General features: G+C 40.1%; 1 protein-coding gene across 3 annotated transcripts in view; it reads left to right on the forward strand.

Annotated features, from left to right (window-relative positions):
• Nucleotides 1-22287, forward strand: part of LOC124158040 (nidogen-like) — a 123334-nt gene that overhangs the window by 21798 nt on the left and 79249 nt on the right. For all 3 annotated transcript variants that reach the window (XM_046533199.1, XM_046533200.1, XM_046533202.1), the window contains exons 2-4: nucleotides 3640-3776; nucleotides 11737-11878; nucleotides 15074-15282. In XM_046533199.1, the coding sequence (XP_046389155.1) occupies nucleotides 3640-3776; nucleotides 11737-11878; nucleotides 15074-15282 (488 nt within the window). The remainder of the gene's footprint in view (nucleotides 1-3639; nucleotides 3777-11736; nucleotides 11879-15073; nucleotides 15283-22287) is intronic.

Genomic DNA, 22287 nt, shown 5'->3' on the forward strand with positions numbered 1-22287 from the left:
GTATATTGTGTATAAGTTATTATTTATCTAGCATTGCAGCCGGTTTCAATGGTTTGAGTGAACATGTATTTGCATCCCCTCCCTTTCCCGCTTAATATTCATATTCTTCAAGGGGTTTGCCCCTTACAACCCATAGATTAGGGGGGTTACTGCGTCCCTGGTCGTAATAAGGCTAATTGCACAATTTTAGGTGGTGAATGAACTAGCCGTACTTTACACTGAATGTATTCGACTCCTGCTTTTTTTCTGGTAAATTATTCTAACCTGCCGCCTTTTCCATCCGCATCGAGGTTTTACTGTTGGCCACTGCGAGTGCTCGCGTCATCGTTGCCTTGACAACTGACCCCAAACACATTCGGCGCGGGTCCTTTCATTGGCGTTTTATTGGAGTTCAAATGGTTGAGTAGGCTTGTTTTTATGCTGCTCGTGAAATGATCCTTAAAATATTTATTTTCATGGCCAATTTTTTATGAATTTAAATATCACACGGTTGCATTCATTTATTTGGAATTCAATTTATATTTTGCGAATTAGGTTACAGACGGATGCGTTAAGTATTTGATCCGTTTATTTTGAAAGTGGCCTAACTCCATTTATCTTCAAATCGAGATATGGAAGGGTTTGCGTTACAATGAATTTAAAAATATACGTATAGGATACTAATGAGTCGTACTGATTAATTGAATTTAAGGATGTTAAATTTATAGTTCCTATTAAAATAGTGGTAATTATTGAGTGAATAATATGCGTTTTATTATCAAGAATGGAGTTAGGCCACTTTCAAATTCATCATAAATTCTGGAAGTGCCCAAGTCCATTCAACATAAATTAAGATGCTTCAAATTGAAAAACCTTACTTAATATATTTTACATATCTTTATAACACTTTGAGAGATTAATTTATACAACTCAAAACATATTTTACTGTAAAACGTACAAAACATAAATTTATTACAAGACGATTTACTATTCATCTAAATTTTGTGTTTGTGAAAGGGATTCGAAGAAATCATGATGGGATATAAGTCGGTGGTATATATCGTAATAGGTCAATTATGTCCTTGAATTTTGCTGTTGTAATTTGTCTGACACTTTTATGCAGTGGTGTCAATTTTCGAACTTTCTTGGCCTACCCCGACGTGGTAATAAATCCAGGACTTTAAAATTTTCATTCTCATTCTTTGATATCTTATAAAACATGTATACGGTTTATTTCTAAAAAAACGCATCCAACATATTTTTTTAACAATTTATTGGTTCTTTATCAGAATTCTTTACCCTTTTGAAAATTGCGTCTTCTAATAATTTTGTTGATACAAAGTCTTCTTTTTCTGTCTGTCTTTATTTTTCTTCAATGACATTTCTACAATGCCAAAATCCCTATCATTTGGCAAAAGTGAATTTCCAGATATTAAATATTTGTGATCTATGATTCCCGCATTATTTTCCAAAGTTTGGACAATTGAACCACATTAAAGCTACTTTAATGTTTCTGTTTTGCCCGGCGCACATGTCACTGTAAGCTATAATGTGTCTTTCACGTCTTAAATTTTTCACATGCTTTAGGGTGCATGAAACAATTTCTTGAGCACCTCTGGATGCAATAGTTTCATCCCAAAGGTACATGTATACATTATCGTTGTGAAAATTATGAATACCCAAAATTAAAACATACATATTGCGTTTGTAATATGCTACTGAGGTAGTCAAGTTGGGATATGGCAATGTTTTTTACAAGTCGAACGAGAAAGCGAAATAATAATCTGTTTTACGCGATACTTGCTCCTGATCTTGTTTCAGTGAATTTCTAGCTGATTCTGTGAGTCTTAAATGGACATCGTGTTCTTCTGTAAGTTCATCCTTTCTTCGTCATCATTCGATGCTTTAATTTTGATGTTCAAGTAGTAAAACGAAGACGTTCAACAAACGGAAACGGAACCCCAAGAAATTGGAGTTTTAGGTACCTATTTCCCAGATAGCACAACCATTTGTATACAAATGGTAAATCTTCTGTAACCTTACAAATTGTACCGATTTTTGTAGTACAACTGTATTACAGTTGTATTCAAACGTCTTGTATACAGATGATTTGTAATACAGTTGTAATACAAAGGCAAAATACAAGGGAATTTGTAATACGATTGTAATAGAGGACATTTGACACTGTATTACAATTGTAATACGATTGTAATAGAGGACATTTGACACTGTATTACAATTGTAATACAAATGTATTACCACAAATGTGCTGTCTGGGTTGTTAAATTCTAAAAACAGAAAAGTTCCCGTCTGTAAAAAATTCGCATTTTTGACATGTGTCTTTGCGTGGTTGGTGGAAATGTAAATCGAAATCTTTTTTAAACATTTTTCTGTAAGACCACTCATTTACGGCTTTTATTTTGTTTTCCTCGCAATGATTCTCGTATAGATTAAACATTTTCCCAAGAGTTAGATCGGGATGAAGATTATTATATTATAATTATATTTTATTTGGGGTTAGAATTCAAATTTAGAAAAAGTTCTAATATGGTTTTGAACGTGCTCTCTCGGTTCTTTAGATGGATGATAAAGAGAATAGATGGGATGATAATTTTCCTGATGATCAAATTATCATCCCACGTAAATCATTGTGTACATTTGCAGAATTTAATATTCGTTTTAAGCTTCCTTCACTTACTTGAAAAGTATCCAGAAAGAATTTTTTACAGACGGGAACTTTTCTGTTTTTAGAATTTAACAAATACCTAAAACTCCAATTTCTTGGGGAACCGTTTCCGTTTGATTAACGTCTTCGTTTTACAACTTTGCGCTCAACAGTTTCGTAAAGCAATAAATTTTATTTATTGAATCTCCCAAACCTCAAAACTTCTTAAAAATATTCTTTCTTTCTTCTTCATCGTAGTTTTTTTGTTCAACCATTCCGGCAACGGCAATCTTTGTTTTGGAATATATTTCAGGCACAATATTTCCGGATTGTGTACAATACCTCTTTCCTGAATTCCGTTTCATTTTTCGCACTTTTTGGGTGCATGATCCATCAACCTTCTCTCAATTGATAATCGTATATTCATCCTCTGAAGGCGAATACTTTTCTTTTATTGTTTCTTTTTCTATTTTTTTTTTCAAATCATTAGTTACTATATCTTCTTCACTGACTGAACCTAATGGTCTTGTTCTGTTCTTTCCCACGGGTGAAATAATTTCTAAAATTTAATATGAAATTTTAAGTTTTATATTAATTAAACGTACTGGTTATTTAACTAACACAGTTGTACAAAAACTGAGGTTAACTTGTTAAATACTAAGTAATTAAAATTACCTTCATTACTGCCTTCAGACATTACCAATGACATATTATTATCATGATTTAAGTATATATGGAGTTAGGCTATCAACTATCAACTATCAACTAGGCTAGGTTATCACTTTCAAACTAAACGGTTCAATTTATGAACTAACTCTGAAAACTTATGTGTCAAGAATTATCGCATTTGCTCGGAATATGAGCAACCTGAAATGCTTTACTGATAAATAACATGAAGTTGTAACATATAACCATGACAACCGGAAAAAAATGACGGACGCAGTTAGGCCACTTTCAAAATAAACGCCTCATTTTTAGTTTTGTTTTGTCTGCAGGTGAATTCAAATGGGTTGCTTTCCTTCCGGACCGAGATCCCGAGCTTTTTCAACATCCAGTTCCCTCTCGACTATCCAGTCATCGCACCTTTCTACTCCGATGTGGATACAAGAGGAGCAGGAACTATATTCTATCGGTGAGTACTCTTTGTGCCGGCGGGATTAATCTCTAAATGCGGCGACAACCGGTCAACGTGTTTCACAGTGGACGATTTTGTGACTGAAAGAGTCTATTCCAAAAAAATCTGGTTGTCGTAGGTGGAAGGGTTGCACCGGCGGGCAGATGTCAATGATTTTCGTCCCAACTATGAATTTCGACGTACGATTTTAATTCATTCGAACACCTCACAAGTATTAGCCAGACTCCCGTGCCGAACGGAGGAGACGTCATCCCGCTCTTGCCGATGACCGGCTGCAATCTATATGGTCCACGGTGGGGTTCAAAAGCACTGAAGGCTAAAAATGTTGAGGGGTGTTTTTTTCATCCTGTGCTTGTCGTTCCATCGCAAGGCTCATAAGTTGACGCCATGTGACGTTTCCACACCGTAAAGTACCAGATTAGACTCTCCACTAACCTTTTCTTTAAACTCTTACATAACAATACTCGGGTGAACCCAAGGTGAACCGGAGTTGGAGCCCCTTATTCGCCAATTGGCGGCGGTTTCTAGAACAATTTTCCCCGCGCGTTATGGTTACTAAATTTTTATCAACAAATCGGATTTACTATCGAAGTTACCATTTCATAAAACGTTCGAACATGACTTTGATGGAAGTGGATTACAAAAAGAATTTGGATGAATATTTTTCAAGAGAGGTTAAATATTCTAGCGGATATTTCGCTTTATTGCCTGTTGACGGACAAAAGTGTGTGTTAAATTGGTGCATGAATGAAGGTTTGATCGCGTCAAGTTATGAATGTCCTAAGTGTGAAAGGCAAATGAACTTAACTAAGAGACCAAAGAAGACTGATGGAAATGAATGGGTATGTAAAAATCAAACTCAAAATAATCCGCATGAATGTTCACGATCTGTAAGAAAGGGTTCTTGGTTTTTCAACAGTCATCTAAGTATATGTCAAATTTTAAAATTGACAAGTCAATGGCTACGGCAGTGTATCCAAAAGTACATTATGGCAGTTTTGAAAGTGACGGATAAAACAGTGACTGATAGGTATAGTTTTGTAGAGAAGTGTGTGAGACTGTATTGAAAAACAGTTCTAGAAACCGCCGCCAATAAGGGGCTCCAACTCCGGTCGCGCCCAATACTCTCATATGCTCCTTCCTGTTCATGAACGCCTCCTTCGCTGATGAAATTCTCTTCCTGATGTCCATACTCCTGTATCCATTTTCCTCTACTGTGATGCCCAAATAGTTTAATTGCTCTACCTGCTCAAGTTTTTCCCCACCTACTCTTATCTTGTGCCTCACATTCCTCACTCCAGGTGTTTTACAAAACCGCATTACCTTAGTCTTCTTGTGATTTATTCTAATCCCATATTCCTCGCAACGCTCGTATAACGCATCCACTGGAGCCTGAAGCCCCTTCGCCGAATGGCTAAACCAGCCATGATCATCAACGAACCACACTGATTTAAACATCATTCCTCCTACTTTAACTCCAGCTTCCAACTCATCCCACGCTTCTCTTACCATCTCCTCGGCGAATACGTTAAAAAGAAGCGGCGATAGAGAGCAGCCTTGCCTCACTCCTCGTCCCATTCTTGCTCACCCAGATTATCCGTCGGGTACCCTCACTTGCGCAGTTTGGGCCATTTAAAAATTACGAATGAGTCGTTGTTTTTTATTAGTGGCTCTCACACGCTCCTTCATCCTTGTCGCCATTCCTCGGCATGTTTCACCAACATATGATTTTCCGCAGGATCATGGCACTGTGTACAGTATGCGAAGGCGTGTACACAGTGCCATGCTCCTGCGGAAAATCATATGTTGGTGAAACATGCCGAGGAATGGCGACAAGGATGAAAGAGCATGTGAGAGCCACTAATAAAAAACAACTGCACTTGTCAGCCATTGCAGAGCATGTTTGGAGTGAGGCGGGCCATAAAATTGATTTCGAAAAAGCGAAGATAGTGGCAAAAGAGTGTCGCTACTACCCAAGGCAAATCAGGGAAGCAATTGAAATTTACAAAACACAAAATATTAACAGGGACAACGGCTACCCAATCACCAACGAAAAATCTGAGCTTTTCCCGGTGAATAGCATGGATGAAAGCTTCTCGGGTTTCCAACCGGGTCAGGGTCTGCATTGTGTAGGCCTGACGTTTCGTTGGGAGACTTTCCCAACATCCTCAGGGTTGATGATGCCGATGTCGCTGTGTTTTGATATATATACCCTCCTCCTTCACCTAGACGGTCTCTGATTATCGTGGATTCTTTCCCGAAGAAGGGCCCGGGATGTCCGATGGAGGATACGGTCAACGGCATATGACCGAATGGGTGACTTCACTGCGACAAAGAGCAGTGAAGGGCAAGAGCAAAGGAGAAAGTGTCTTCGTCTCAGCATCTCAATAGGAAAGCGAGGCTGCTAAGAAGCTTCGCTTTCTCACTACGCAGCGATGCAAACTTCTGTATGCTGCGATGAGTCTCTTCCCATTAGAGGCGAGTAATGAAGAATCTGAGCTTTTCCCGGTGAATAGCATGGATGAAATCATCCAATCAGCAACGTGTGGAAGAGAGTGCTAACCAATCAGCGCACAGAGGGAGATCGGCTAGTGCTATAAAGACGGCAAAAAATGAAAACTTCTCACCTTCGACCAGAAGACGAAAGCAGGATGGCTTTCGAAACTGTTGTCAACCATAAACGACAGACGCGGCTGGAGAACCCGAAAATTAGCAGTCATCGTGAACAACGCCGCGGAAACCTACGCACGAATATGTTCATGGTAACAGGGTAGTTTCCTTCATCAAAGAAAACGAAAGGCATTGATTGCGATTCGCTACCCACCATTAGTGTATTCATAATATTCAATTTATTTGGATTTAGAAATACCGGTTTAGACGACTGGCAATGGTCAATTTTATCCTCACTTGAAAAAGGCCAGATTGGCGCCCATGCGATACCACTCCATGTGACGTTACAGAGACCTAGTTTCCGTACGAGTAGATAGGAGTTTTACATCGTCTAAGATTAGAAATGCATGCATGAAGCACAGAGCTCAGGGAAACATGTCTTAATAATCACCTATTAAAACTGCCTATGGTCGGAAAGTTTTCTTCGTTTGATAAGGTATTAATAATCCTAATTTAAGCCAAGCGCTACCAGCTAGCAGGGTACTCGGCTACCTGCTAGCATCCTGCGTCGTATCAGCGTTCGAAGCCTCGCCCCAAGGTCACCTCACTTGCGGCAGCGGGAGCCAGAACGACGTCACACGGAGATTCCCGGCATTCATACTTAGCCGTCGCTTTTCACGCGCTTGAAAATTTTCACTTTTCATTTAATCGCGAAAAATAGATATCGTCATTTCAAAATCTAAAAGCGTGAAATGGGTACTCCAGGAGTAATAATCTTTCGATTTAGGCAATAAAAAAAATAATAGGAAACCACCCTATTCTTCAAGTCAGACTCTTACTATAAAAAATTATCAGTGTCATAAAAATCAAAGAGTAACTCTTTCATTTGTTCTTTTGCATGAAATTATCCCTAAGTTCACGTATATTTTCGTCAGATATATTCGTATAGTCACTTTCAAAAGTTTTAGGACTAAGTTTGTGGCACTACTTCTGCTTCTCAAGGAAAAGTATCCTTTACTATTACTTGTGAGTATATATATATATGCACTCAAAGAATAAATTATTTTATAACGGCAAATTTATCATTATGCTTCTATTTATGTAGGATTTAATGATTATTTCGTGTGCAATTACTGCATACTTGCACCGGTTTTCACCCTTTTCTTCTACAATGCTTGTTTTTTGATATAATAATATGTGACTGCGGTGGCCTCGCTTGGTGCTGTGGTACTGAAGATTGAAGGATCGAGACTATATATCGTAATTTTTTTCTCGTTTTTCCACTTATTATCAGGTTTTTTATCATCTTAATTTCGCTGCCATCGCTTTATATGATTTTATTAATGGTAATGTGGCTTTTTAAAATTAGAAATTGGGCAAGAGTTTAGGTTTCCTTTATCCGCATAACTACTTTCTAGGGATTTGCAAGAGTGGTTCACCCAGTGGTAAATGGTGGATAAAATCCCGGCGTTTGGCGTTAACGTATAGTTTAAAGTCTGGCGAAAGTAGTCACACATTACGTTGTTTAATTGACACTTATTCTGTTTCGATTAATGATAGCTCAAACTATTTGCTAGTAATCACTCAGTACGAACTTGCCTCCGGTTTATCTGTTTAGTTGCAAGACTTGCAAGGTTATCCGTGTTTATTTTTTACAATGCGTGCTTGTATTTATCAACCTGGATTTCCTTGAGCAATATGACTCGGAAAAGTTGTGGAATGACATTTTTAATGATCAATCGCCTCTTTAAAATCTTGTTCTCCCTCCCATCTATGTGTGCTTCTATTTATTAACCCTCGGTGTCATTTTGCTTATTTCTGCTTTTTGTGAGTAGTACAATATCTTAGTATTTCCTGGAGTACAAATTTGAGATAACCATGCGTTACTTTGTAGAATTTGACATTTCTTTAGGTCAGCATCGAGAACACTTTCCGTTGCCATGATTGGCTTTTAATGCGCAAGATAGAAACGAAGAGTGAAAACCAGGGCAAATATGCAGTAAATGCAGACGAAATAGTCATTAAATCCAACGTAAATTGTAGCAGAATGATATATTTGCAATTGCAAAGTAACGTTTCCGTTTGAGTGCGTATATATTTAAGCACACACGAAATATTTTCGTTGTGTGGCCATAGACAACAAATGAAGTGATGGGAACTAAATTTTTTTGAGAAGCAGAAGTGACTTACATTAAAATTGTCCTCACAAATTCGATAACAACCTATTGCTGAAGGAATATACCGTTTCGGTACAGCGCGCGTTGTATCACCGTCTCCTTCGGTCTGGGTCGTTTGGCATCAGCAAAAAAATACTTTTCTGGTGTTTTACGAGAGGTATGTTTACATTTCGGCACACAACAGCATACTTAAGGTTTTCTCCCGCTCATTTAAAATACTCCGTTTCTTCTACTATTCATTTATAATCGAAATAACGTAGATTAAAATGCGCTACTTAAATGTAAGCAATGCAGATATCATGATGTTCACACGTCATCAACATGGCGTCGCCCGAGAAATGCGTTTTGGCTCGGAATTCAAGTTGAAACTTGTAAACTGCTCTAGAGGCGAAATTATTCATCGCTCAGTGTTTTTTTGTATTTGGTGAGAGCCTTTTTTTACACCCATTGCATTATAAAATAAACATAATATTGGGTATTGTAATCCCTTCCATTGGGTATTTTGGCCGTTTAAAAGTTAGCCAATCGGTGAAGAAGAAAACGCTGGTTGGATGAATTGGGGTTAAGTAACCGAGGGATCCCTTACAATATCCTGTTTACATAAGGCGATCGAGACGACATCGATAGGCTTTCATTGATAAATTTAACCTCTTCTGCAGACTCCGGCCTTTAGAATTGGATTTCTGTTCCTTTTTATGATTATTAAACGTAATTTTTTCGCTTTCTGTACTATTTTTGCTCTTATAATATTCATATTCTTTGATGTAGCGGAAGTATCCTTTGCACTCGGATTTTCTTCTTTATGCTCTTTAAGCATTCATGCAATCTCTTCCGATGGAATAGATGTCATCATAAATATTCTTATAGCCAACTACAACAGCAAAACGTGATTTTTTTTCCATTTGAGCAGAGGATTTCATTAAGGAATGTGATAAAAACATTAGATTATATTAAAAGAGAAAATCTCTTTGGAGCTTTTTTCAGTAATTCTAGGAGAGCGATGAAAATTTATGCATTACTCTTTGTTAAAATCTGTGGCATTTGAAAGGGGAGTTAATGAAAACTGATGGAATTCTTTCGAGTCAATTTTGAGGAACTAATGTTAATGATTAAAAAAAGACCGCCAAGTGGTGTGGTGTCTTTAGTATACCTTTGCTGGCATGCCAATTTTCCACATTTAATGCCTTAATGGCATAAGCTGGTGATCAAATGATGCCTTCTTCGGGTTAGTAATTGCAGAAGTTGATTACGTGAAAAAAGGCGGACTACACGTATGGTGTGGAGGGGTGTGCCCTGCATCCTGACAGCGATTTTTACACGTGGGGCCGTGGGCGTACCCAGCGAGGGGCAGGAGGGGGCACCTTCCCCCCCCCCCTAGAAGCAAAAATCGCAAATGCCTTTAAGGAAAATAATATTTTATTATTTAAAATTATTTAAGCAAATAATTTCAAAAAATAACAAAGATCTGTAACACTTTCCTTAAAATGTTGATTTCATTCACCTTTTGCATGCTTAAATCTTACCTACAACCTGAACAACAATGGCTTGACCCCCCTAGTTTTCATCCTGGGTACGCCCTTGCGTGGGACTCTGCTCTTATACGGGGCTCTGTTCTTATACATTCACAACATTGTACTACCTAATCATAGTGGCCATGCACCTGATGTTAAGGGAAAAGATATAGTGAAATGACTATCTATGTGCTGAAAAGGGCAAAACCAGACCAATGTGTTCGCTTTCCAGATCTTCATGTTATTTTTTGGAAATAATTACTTGAAGTTTGCTGTCAAATATTTTGAAAATTTTATCTGAAAAACAATAGCCAACTCCGTATGCCATCAAATAGTGGGAACTTGAATTCTTCGGTAGCGGGCAGCCAGCACCTTTGTCGCGAATGCAGTCGCTCCATGGCCGGAGGAGCCAGGAGGCGAGGGCCCTCTTCAACACGAGAAGGGCCCCGCGTCAAACGAAATATAATAAAGACTATGTACATAGTTGAGTTTGTGCTTCGGAGTGAGGGAGCTGTTATTCATCTTCAACACTTTTCTCTCGCGAGCGTTCGTCACACTTCCTTTGTTATCAATCGTCCCTTTTCCGACGTCATGGTTGCCGGAAAAAAGTTAAACATTTGTTATAAAAATAGTTATTTTTTATCTTTCTCGCCGAGGGATTAATCTAATTATGGGGTTCGTCCAGGCGCTAAAAAGTCTATCTCCACTGACCCAGTCGATAAAAAACGAGCATTTGTATATTCCATTTGGTATATTGATGTTTAAATGTCAAAACAATCATAACAGATTACCAAACATAAATGGCCTCGCCGAACAAAAATAAACTGATTTTTTTGTTTTCGTTTCCCCCGTCGATCTTCCCAATTCCTGGCATAAGTTATGATAAGAATTCTCCGATTCGAAACAGACACATCTTTTGTATCGGCACGGATCAGCAAATTTTTCCTGGTATACGTAATGATTGTGCACTGCACACTTGTGAAGACGGCCTTTGGCAAATGAAGACAGGAGCTTACGACCTGATAACAGGGCCGTAACTATATAGAATATGCTTTGGGGGGATGGGATGGATGGGGTTCTGGGTTCTGGGCGACCTCCCCCCCAGGCAACGGGGGTCCGGGTAAATAAAAAAATGGCATACATAGAAATACATTTTACATCATTTTGACACTTAAAATTGGGGCTTCACTCGTAATTCCACTGGAAATTATCACAGCAGGAAAAAAAATTCTCTGAAGCTTTTGCGGGGGGATGTATTCCCTCATCCACCCATAGTTACGCCACTGCCTGCAAAGAAGAAATACGTATAATTTGTAATTATATCTAAGGCCACGAAAACTCAATGTTTTTTCCAAGTACAGTACGACAAACCCTTTCAAAAAGGTACGCGAATAAAGTTAGATTTAGTTTAAAAATATACAAAACACAAACGTGATATATTTGTAATTCATAATCAAGGTTATGATTATCCATTAAGTTGACGAAATCTGTAATTATAATTCGGCAGCCTTGGATTGCAGCGACATTATGTCGGCCGCATCGATAAAGGGGCTTTTGGTGTCTTCACTTTTACACACTGACGCCAACAAAATCCTCAATTGCACACACTTGAACACACTTGACAATTGCCTCATCCCCCCCAATAACTTTTCATTGCAGGGAGACGCAAGATGAGGCTCTTTTGTCCAGGGCCACGGGACTCGTGCGCGAGTACTTCAGCTCAGCGTCGTCATTCGAGGCGAAGAGCGTGTTCATCGCCACGTGGAAGGGCGTGGGATACTACAACAAAGGAGCCGACAAGGTGAGTGCGCTCTGCTGACTTCTTATCTTGTACTGCAGAACGGTCACTTACTACGCCATTCGCGTCAAGTGAAACCTCTCACTTACGGACAGTAACGATCCAGGAATGTAAACATAATTATACCCTTTGAGGTGATTGGCAGGTGGAGACCAATCACCAGCGAGCAGCAAGCATTAGGATCTCTGCATGCACACTTCTCGGTCGTCTGGAGAAGATGCTTCCTCAAGTGAGAGGTGCTCCGAAATTAGAGGTTACCAGCTGAGGAACTCATTTTTGTTGGTTTTACCGCGAAAGAATTTTGGAGTCGAAATTAAAGGCGGCTGAAACGAATACTTGTCCAATATAAAACCGGAAATAGCAGTCAGGAAAATTCAACAAAAGAGTGTGTTGACTTTCATTTATAGGAGGGATTCCATTAATGAAATACTTTAAACTGCAAAACATAGAAGTCTGCACGCTTCACTTCCATTTATGAATCTTTGATAAGCTGTTTGATTCTGAATAACTTAGATTCAGGAAATTCGTTAGCGAGACGCAGTGGGGCCGGCCGACATGTGTACTTCAAGAGTCTATGGGTGAACATATCCCACCACTATTTCATTCTTTATTTTTCATCTGTGTCGAGTATCTTTGGTGGTTTTGCGTTTTCTACTGTCCTATTTCCCCACGCTATTCATAAACTAACCATAAACTTAAAGAGGATCAAATTCTTATTCCTAGGGGTGGGTGAGAATACCTGGGCCCATAGTGTCGTTATTAGATATAAATCAGACAAGTACTATTAAAAGAAAATATAGATGGTACTTTTCCACAGGTGTATTTAGAGTACGGCGCGTTTCAACCGTTAGGTCATTATCAAGTACATTTCATTGTTTCAACCGTTAGGTCATTATCAAGTACATTTCATTGTTTCAACCGTTAGGTCATTATCAAGTACATTATCATTGTTTCAACCGTTAGGTCATGAAAATGAACGTATAGACGCGTCGTACTCTAAATAGACCAGTGGAAAATTGCCATCTATATTTTCTTTTGATACTTGCAAGATGTCATTCCACTACATTTCACCTGCTTCTGTTTCTTTTATATAAATCAGACCTCAAATGTGTTTGCAAAATTGATTGCCCGTTTACAACCTTACGCGAAATAGTCGGAGATGTACGTCAACAGAGGTTTAACTGGCAGTGTTGACGATGCGTCTTTATTCAGCTTTTGTCAGAAATTTCCTTCGATTAAAATTGAGGATAATTTTTTTTGGATCCCCCTCCGGCTCAGGTCTGCTGCTGCCGTCATGAAGCATCGCACAGTATCATAAAACGACCTTTTTCACAATAGAATCCTGGGGTTAGGGATCGGAGAGTAATGAGAAGGTACCTATACAGATATCTGGTATGCTGGTATATTTCTATGAGGTATATGCGTATGATTCTCTGGAAAATAATTCACTTTTTCGAGGTTTGAACACTTTTAATAAAAGCATGGTCCCCGATCGTATGCAAAGAGAACTAAAGGAACTCCAATGAAACGTGCCCTTACCTCGGCTGAAAATCTTCCGTTTTCTTCTTTGAGGATGGATGTCTTGAAGTACAGCCTAAAAACGGTGAATGCTGAGCGTTAAAAGCCGTACAGTTCCAATAACCTTACCGCGTCGCGGCTAATCTAAAACCCGACGCGCGGAGACGAACCCTGCCGTGCTATCGAAAAATCAATTTAAGGCGAATCAATATCTGACGTCGCTAACTTATTTCAAAGTTAACTGCATGTACACCTCGATGAATCTTAAAATAATATTCTGATGTAAGTTACTTTGCGTGACTTTGCCGAAAAACCTATTTGAAACTTTCACTAAATGTAAAATTTTGTCGAAAAACAGTGTAACAGTGTGCCGCCATTTTGTAATTTCATGATAAGAATTTATCGAAGATATTCGTTAAGATTACGGAAATTAAAAGGAAAAAAACACCATAATAACAGGTAATGTAGTTTTTTTCCCCGTAAGCCACTTTTAGCTCAAACATCTTCTTCATTTGGAAGATTTTCAGAAAAAAATTTAAGACGGGTATTTTTATGTAAATTTGCTCACGTTTGAGCCTCAGTAACGGGTAAGAATCATGTCAAATCAGGCATTTTTCCATAAATTACAATAATTTTTAATTGACATGCGAAATTTCAAGTTTCTAACTAAAAAAAGCCATTTAGTAATTTTGCGTCCGGCTCCGCCCACTGTGCATCGTGTCGATGGCAAACTCCGTCAGGCCGTTGATTAGGTTCCACTCTGAACTTGGGTTGGGCGGAGGATTTGGTCGCGGAGACACCACTCGCTCAACACACTCTTGCTCCTTTGTGTGCTGTTTATTGCATGGGGAAACATGTACTTGAAAATTCGCATTCTACTTAAAGAATTAGGAATCGTCACATTAGGCTGATATACGTACAATTCGCGATGTAATTACTTCGGCATTTTTATGACTTAAGCGTCCGAGGAGATGTAAGAAAGATCGCGCACGATGAATGCGCAGTAATTAGTGAGGGCCGTGGCCAACATTTAAACACCGTATTGTTATGAGAAATGGAACCAAATAATAAACGTTTGAAGAGCCCAGGATCAAAACTAGGGGGAGGAGGTGAGCAAGCCATGCTATTTCAGTTGTGACATTTTTGCACGGAAAAGGTGAATGAATCCAACATTTAACAGCAATTAATTATTTTTTAAATTATTTGATAGAAAAAAAATATTTTTATTTTAGTTACATGTCTAATACTAATATACTTTTCGTGGGTTTAAAGAAAATTTGCTCCACGCTTTCGTTTCAATCCACTCCTGATTTTCCTTAAAAAAGTTTATGGTTATGGGGCGGGGTGTGAGGGGCAACTGCCCCCTCCTGCCCTATGCCTGCCCTCTGGGTACGCCCATTCAAAGAGGTTTTCTAAAAATTCTGATGGTTTTTTTTCCTGAGCATTGAATTAAAAGGCAATAAAATTTCCATGCAAACATTGAAACAGCATTTAAATAAACGATGCCATCCAATCAGGGCCATCCTATCATCGTGCGATCTTGAATTTTTCCATTGCAATCATATTCAAAAGTCGATTTGCTCTCTTTTTTACATTTCCTCTAGGTCTTGACCTTGGTACTGGAAACCTGGATTCCTGCTCATTCGCTTAGTTGATTCCATGTCATTCTCTTCCGTTCAGGTGAACACGTTCCAGGTGGTGTTGATGAGCGATGGAGAGTCTTCCTTCGCTGCGTTGCTCTACCCCGAGGACGGCGTGCAGTGGGTCCAAGGCACCGGCAAGTCCACTAGCCTGCCGGACGCCCGCGGTCAGGCCGGCTTCGTCTCGGGCGACGGCCGGGTCCACGCGCTCCGAGGCTCCGGAACGCACCAGATCAGAAACGTGGACAAGTTAGTGGGCCTAAATCATCCTTGCTCCCAAGCTGTCGTTTGACGCATCCATGCAAACCCCTTCCACGGATCTGTGGTCGCATCATATGGCCACGGATGCGTGGGGCCATCGCTACAACATGGCAGCAATAGCACTAGACCGGAACGCCATCGCATGAGTGCCGTGAGCCTTCGCCACACAGTGCCCGGGAGGGTTCGCGAAAAAAAACACCCCAAATATATATAAAATAGGAATAATTGCCTCGAGTAATTAATCCTGTGAGCAACAGCGCCACAATGTGCTCGACACGAAGGTGCAGTATTTCATTTATTTGTCACAATGGTGCCGTTCTTAAGAGAAATGAGTCTGAAATAACTTACAAATATCCTGGAAGTTTTGCGGGGTGCCATCCTGAGAGTAATGCGTCTCCGACGATACCCGCGACGAAATAGAGTAGTACATAGTGGTTCTAAAACTAGCGCAGACACGAGCAATCGCACACGAGAGATACGAGTATGCGCATCAACTCCCTCTGCTGCTGATATCCTAGCGTACACGCTACTACGGACTATATCTTTTTAATACAGGCCTAGCTTTGGCATCAGCAATGTAAACAAGCTCTTTGACTTACCTTCACGATTTTTGCCATAAATTCTGCACAAACGACTGGAAAAAGTGCCCTTCGATTCATTTAACGTGGAAAGGAATAAATAGGCAGATGCGCATTGCCAGTTGCTTGAAAATTACTAATCTGATCTCGTAGTGTAATTCAGAACCAGTGGCGTAGCCAGAGGGGTCCGGGGGGTCCGGACCCCCCCGAAATATAAAAACACAATTATTTTCCTTCATAAAAGAAAATTAAAAAATCATGAATTTACTAAATATTTTTTAATAAATAAAGTTTTTTCTATTATGAAAAGTGTTAAAATTAGTTAAAAACCCATTACTTAGTGCATTGTTTTTTTTTATTTCCCCCCTGGTTTTGGACCCCCCCCCCCCCCCCGGACCAAAATCCCTGGCTGCGACATTGTTCAGAACGTCACAAGAATCGATGAACATTGGGCATAAAAATGGATGGTACACTTTAAACGGATATTCCCACCGATTCGAACGATGTAGTTTTCAATAGGCCACTCGCTCGGGAAGAAAGACATGTGCTCACCATAATTTTTCTGATTTTGCTAGTTTTTTTTCCTTGGGGTAGTAAAACTTTTGACGGGATATATTGATTGATTTGGAAAAATAATTACATCCGTTGAGCGATTGGAAAAGGCAACACTATGCTTCACAAAAATCTGAAATGATCACTGTGGACGCCTCGATAAGGATTGATCGAGGGGAGGGGGCCAACAATCCTAAGGCCCTGACTCGAGGGCGCGCGGCTTCGCATCTTCTTCCCGCGGAAGATAATTTTGCATGCTACCTCACGGATTGCATGAAAGACACTTCGTACCGCTGAGCGAGAGGTCATTCCGCGATGCCTTCAGACTGTAGCATTATCTTGAGCGCTAGTATTATTTTTAAAGAATTACTCCCCTCCCGTGTTCATCACCGTTCTTGAATAAATACACTCGAAAAAATTTCAGATGCGGGATAAGCTGTAATCGACTGGAATATTAAGAGTTTTTCCAAAAGTAACTACGTAGTATTTTTTCGTAAAAATTGGAATTTTTAACCCTTTCATGATCGATCGATCGATGTCACTGCGAAATTAAAGCAAATTTTGTTTGTTTAAAGAAAATTAATTCCCCAAGGCCGTACTCTTTGATGGGCAGATTGCTAATGGGAGGTAATTGCAAACGGGAGGTAATGGCAAGATAAGACACTAACTGAAAATACAAACGTGAAACTCACACACGCACCTCGCGGATTTGCTCAAGGGAACAAATGACCGCGTGGGACACACGCACTCACGCACTCAGGTTTGTGGAGCCCTCGCTCACGACAGTGACCCACTCAAACAAAAGAAAAAGACAAAACAAAAACACGCTCTCAGTCACGCACCTCGCGGATTTGCTCATTTGTTCCCTTGAGCAAATCCGCGAGGTGCGTGACTGAGAGCGTGTTTTTATTTTGTCTTTTTCTTTTGTTTGAGTGGGTCACTGTCGTGAGCGAGGGCTCCACAAACCTGAGTGCGTGAGTGCGTGTGTCCCACGCGGTCATTTGTTCCCTTGAGCAAATCCGCGAGGTGCGTGTGTGAGTTTCACGTTTGTATTTTTAGTTAGTGTCTTATCTTGCCATTACCTCCCGTTTGCAATTACCTCCCATTAGCAATCTGCCCATCAAAGAGTACGGCCTTGGGGAATTAATTTTCTTTAAACTGTTTAACGGCCGTAGTTCGTTCAATCCCTTATATACAAATTTTGTCTTTTTACGCCGTTTATTCTACTAATGAGGCAATTTTTTCAATTTATTGGCTATATTCATTATTATTTTGAAACTTGTCTATTTTTTAAAATATTAATGTTTTTACTAATAACGTCTCTGAGGTAGCTATGGATCTCTCACGTCACCGCCAACTTTTCCTTTAATGCTCCATTAGACAACGAAAAGTAAATTCTGGAATAGGCGTAATATTCAAATTTATGGTCAATTTATTATCTTTCTGTTCTTGGCCACGGTTTTATTATGCCACTCCGCATTTGCGTGGCCATGGGAAGACAGGCTTGATTCAATACTCTTACTGAAAGAATGAGCAAGTTGCGCCAAAGAATGGATGTGTCCCTCTGGTCCCTGACTATGGCATTAGAAAGATTATTATGTGTGTCATAACCATCTTTGTTTGGAACGCTTATATCAGTAGAGAAGAGGAGATATCCAACGATGCTATGTTATATTCTATAGACCTTGGAGCAAGCGAAGGAGTTTTTCCATAGCGAAAGACCCAAAAATGAAGGTCTCACGTTTAGATTTTCTGTGTTTGCATACTAAGTAAGCTGGGAATATGATCCGGTTGAGGTCTTCCGCCATCGGCATTCTTCATCTGATCCTCGCATCTTTGTGCCCCAAATGGAGCTTCCAGACTATCTTCGCTATCTTACCATATTGTTGTATCCAGTCACATGAGTAAACTTTGGTGAACTCACTGAATATTATCCTCCTCGAGGCCAGCACGCAAAAACGTTTCTTCCCTTGGATTTTGTTGAGCAATGCACTGAACGCGAGGAATATTTTTAGCACCATCTTGATGCGAAGCAACTTTTTCCAGACTAATGAGCCCAAACCAAGAGTCAATGACGGCAAACCTCGCTGGTAAAAAAATCATTCCTCCCACTCCGCCTTCTCCCTGCACTTAATTCTGGATGAGCCCTGCAGGGCTATCCTGATTAGGCACCTCACCCTTGCTAGACACGCTATGCTCTGACATTGGAGCAGACGCTCGCAGCCGGCTCCCTCGATGAGCGGCAAAGCTGAATGTGGCCCAAAGAGAATTTTATCGGTGATGGTGGATGGCTCACATCAAACTCTAACACTTTACCCTTAGCACTAATAAATGGGGATCCATATCAGTGGACAATTCAATTTTCATATGGTTGTGAACCCGTGAAAATACATCCATTTGAATGACTTCAGCGCTCTACATAGGCGGATTTAGGAGGGGGGCACGTGCTTAAAATATAGACAAGAATTGTAATACGGTCATCAATATGTTCATTTCTTTTGTGTATTACGAAGCCTCAATAATTTAATATCATATTAATAACTTTCATATGCAAATGAAGAGAATATATCGCATTGTAATTGCTGTATATTGCTTTTAATCTCAAAGATGAGAAGACCCTTTGCCTGTCAGGCCCTTGAGCCCCTTCCTAGATTTATTTGCAATTATAAGTGAATAATGTTAAATTTTACATATGGATTGTATGGGAAAAGGAATAGAGAATAAGTTGAGCACTCATTTTCCATTTTAAAATACCCACTCTGTGCTTGTCGAATATGGCTGCTTATTAGGTAGAGAATTTGGTCGAACAGTGTCGGGTTCAAATATAGGATAAAGCATTCAGAATCCTCTGGAAAAATCTCCACTCTGCAAGGTGGTTGCGGGAAAGGAATTTTCTGCTCCATATTGAATGTGGGAAACGAGCCTCGTGTATCTGATGTGAGCTCTACTCCTCAAAAAACCTTCAAGTTCAAAGATTGAGCGAATGGCATTGTTTATTTCATGACTCACAAGGCAAAATAGGGCAGCTAATGATAAATCATACATCATAGTCCGGTGGCGTTGCTAGAAATATGCGCTGATTGGACCTGGGGGAGTGAGGGGGGTGGCGAACTCTCCCCCCTGCCCCCAGGTCGGCTCCGGGGAAAAAAAAACACGCCTGGAAATACATTTTCCATCATTTTGACTCTTAAAATTTGAGTTTCGTTGGTAATTCCGCGGAAATCATCATATCAGGGAAAACATTAGTATACTATAAAATTCTGAGGCTTTGTAGTCTGATTTGGATGTGTTGGAGTCCTCGTTCCAGATGCTCCTCCTCTCCTGGTTGTTGGCCCCGTGAACTTATTGTACTGCTCTTCTATGGCGTGAGGGAGGAGGGGTCAAGGGGTTGCAGGAAAAAAAAAACTTTTTGGATTTAAAAGATTTTTCAGGGGGGTCTACGGGGAAGGTGGGGAAGTTAGGGTCCAACCTCACAAGTGGTGGAGATGGGGGTCAGCGGAGAATTGTACTCCAAAATTGCATGGATACTAAAATTGTTATTATGTGTAACGAAATATAAACTTTTGAAACTTAAAACAAAAAAGAAAAGAAACTTCAAACTTATCACACAAAAAGTATTCGAACACCTGAATTTTTCATATTTAATTAAGTCATAAGGCAAAATGTACGCAATACTCTGTATTTTGAGGCATTCCCTTTGAGTTTCAGTACTGCCTGAAGGCGATTGGGGATTTAATGGACCAATATTTACGTGACTCTAGAGGATATTTTGTTTCATTCTTCTAACAAGGCAGTCCGGAGGTCATTCTTGTTTTATGCATGCCTTTACCTTATTTGCATCTTCAGAATACTCAAGAGATGTTCTATCGGATTGTGGTCCGGTGATTGTGGAGGGGTGTTCAACTGTCTGGGTGTGTTATAGACCATCCACAGCTTAATATTCTTTACCGTTTGTTTGGGATCATTTTCCTATTGAAATGTAAATCTGTTACTCAGTCCCATCTTCTCAGCTTTAACGAACAAATCTGCCTCAGTATGTCGATGCACATCTTGTGGTCCATGATCCTTCCATAAATTGAAAATAACCCACTCCATACAGGCCCATGCACCCCCACACCATCACAGACCCACGCTCATGCTTCGTAAATGCTCGCAAAGTTCTTTGTATTAAGCTCACAAACAGTATTTTTCTGACGACACACCATCTGAAATGATGTGCTTGCCCTCGTCAGTGAAAATCACGAGATCCAGTTCTCTAAAGGCTCACATTGATGCTTCCGCGCGAAATCTACTCGCTTCTTGCAATTGAACACGCTGATCCACAGCTTCCTCCTTGCTTCTCGGCCGTGGTACCTGCGTTCTGCTTCAACACATTCCGGACGGAATCCTCAAATTATTGAAAATCACGCTTCTTTAGGTCAGCAGTTACCTCGATGGTGCTCGTTTTAGGGTCCTTCTTGATCTCCTGCAGGATGAATAGGTTGTCGCTGCCACTCAATTCCCGTGGACATCCGCTTCTGGGCTTGCTTAGAACAGTCTTGGTCATTCCAATCCGATTTACTACGTCATGTATAGTTGACCGGTCGTCCGACAAGTCCAGGTTTTTAATTTTTAACCTGCACCGATTTTGGAGCCTAATTATTAACTTTCGCTCAGCTTCAATAGTCTGAGTTGCCTTTCGTATTATTTCTGTTAGCACTTCTTGTCGCCGCTCATTCAAAGATGCATCTTGCCTCGCCACAGCCGGGAGGAGACAACAGCTGGCCCGCGCGCACCGAGAAACGCGCGAAAATCGACATGCGAACTAAATTTCTAGCGATGGAGTGTCAGTTTTTCGGTCTTTATAATTTGTAAACCTTCACCGCAGAAGGCAATGGTAATACTATGGTCATATTGACTCCGAATAACTAGTGCAAGTGTGTCAAAATAGCAATAGTGGCTGGAAGCAAGAGCTGTCTGAATACTTTTTGCACTCACTTTACCTGCTGTGATGTGGATTCATTCGCCCCATCCTACCGGGGCGCAGGGCATACCGCGTACATGCGTTTTGCAGCCTTACTATATCTTGCCCGGATTGATCACTACAAGGAACTAAACATTAATTATAAATTGGTCGGAGTAATGTCTTGAACAGAGTTAATTTAGTTTTAGCCTCTGGTGTAAATTGCATGCCTTTGAGCCGATGTATACCCAAGTCTATTTTACTAATCCTTGTGAACACTTCTTTTTCCCTGTAGAGATCCCCGGTTGTATGATGATTCCCCAATATTTTAAACTGGACACGTCTATGGACACCGCTGGTTTAAGCGGCAAGCGAAGTTCCCCAGTGAGAAATGGGTGGTGGAATCCACGTGGAACCCACGTGGAATCCACGTTGAGTGGTGGATATTTGGTGGTGGTGGATATTGAGTGGTTGGACCCACGTGGAATCCACGTTGATTTCAAGTGGATTTGTGGTGATTATCATAAAATGTTAAACAGAATTTCTAATTTGTGGAACTTAACTCTCTGGTGACATTGCGTCATTTATCATCCTGAAACCATGCTAGTTATGTGAAAATGTATCGCACATTCTATTTTTATATAATTCGTGGAAAGGCAGCCATGAGAGCACATGAAAAATCGTAGACACATATATAGAAGGTTTAGATATAGAGTGGTTGAGGTTTTAATGGTTTTAGGACAGCACCTACTGCTGTTTTAATTTTTCCACCAAATTTCCACGTGGGTTCCACGTTGATTCCACGACCAAAAACACGTGGTATCCACGTTAATTCTCCACGTGGGTTCCACGTGGATTCCACTTTCCGACCTTAGCCAGTTTTAATAGGTGATTATTAAGACATGTTTCCCTGAGCTCTGT

The sequence above is a fragment of the Ischnura elegans genome, chromosome 4, assembly GCF_921293095.1.
Source record: "Ischnura elegans chromosome 4, ioIscEleg1.1, whole genome shotgun sequence".
NCBI lineage: Eukaryota > Metazoa > Arthropoda > Insecta > Odonata > Coenagrionidae > Ischnura > Ischnura elegans.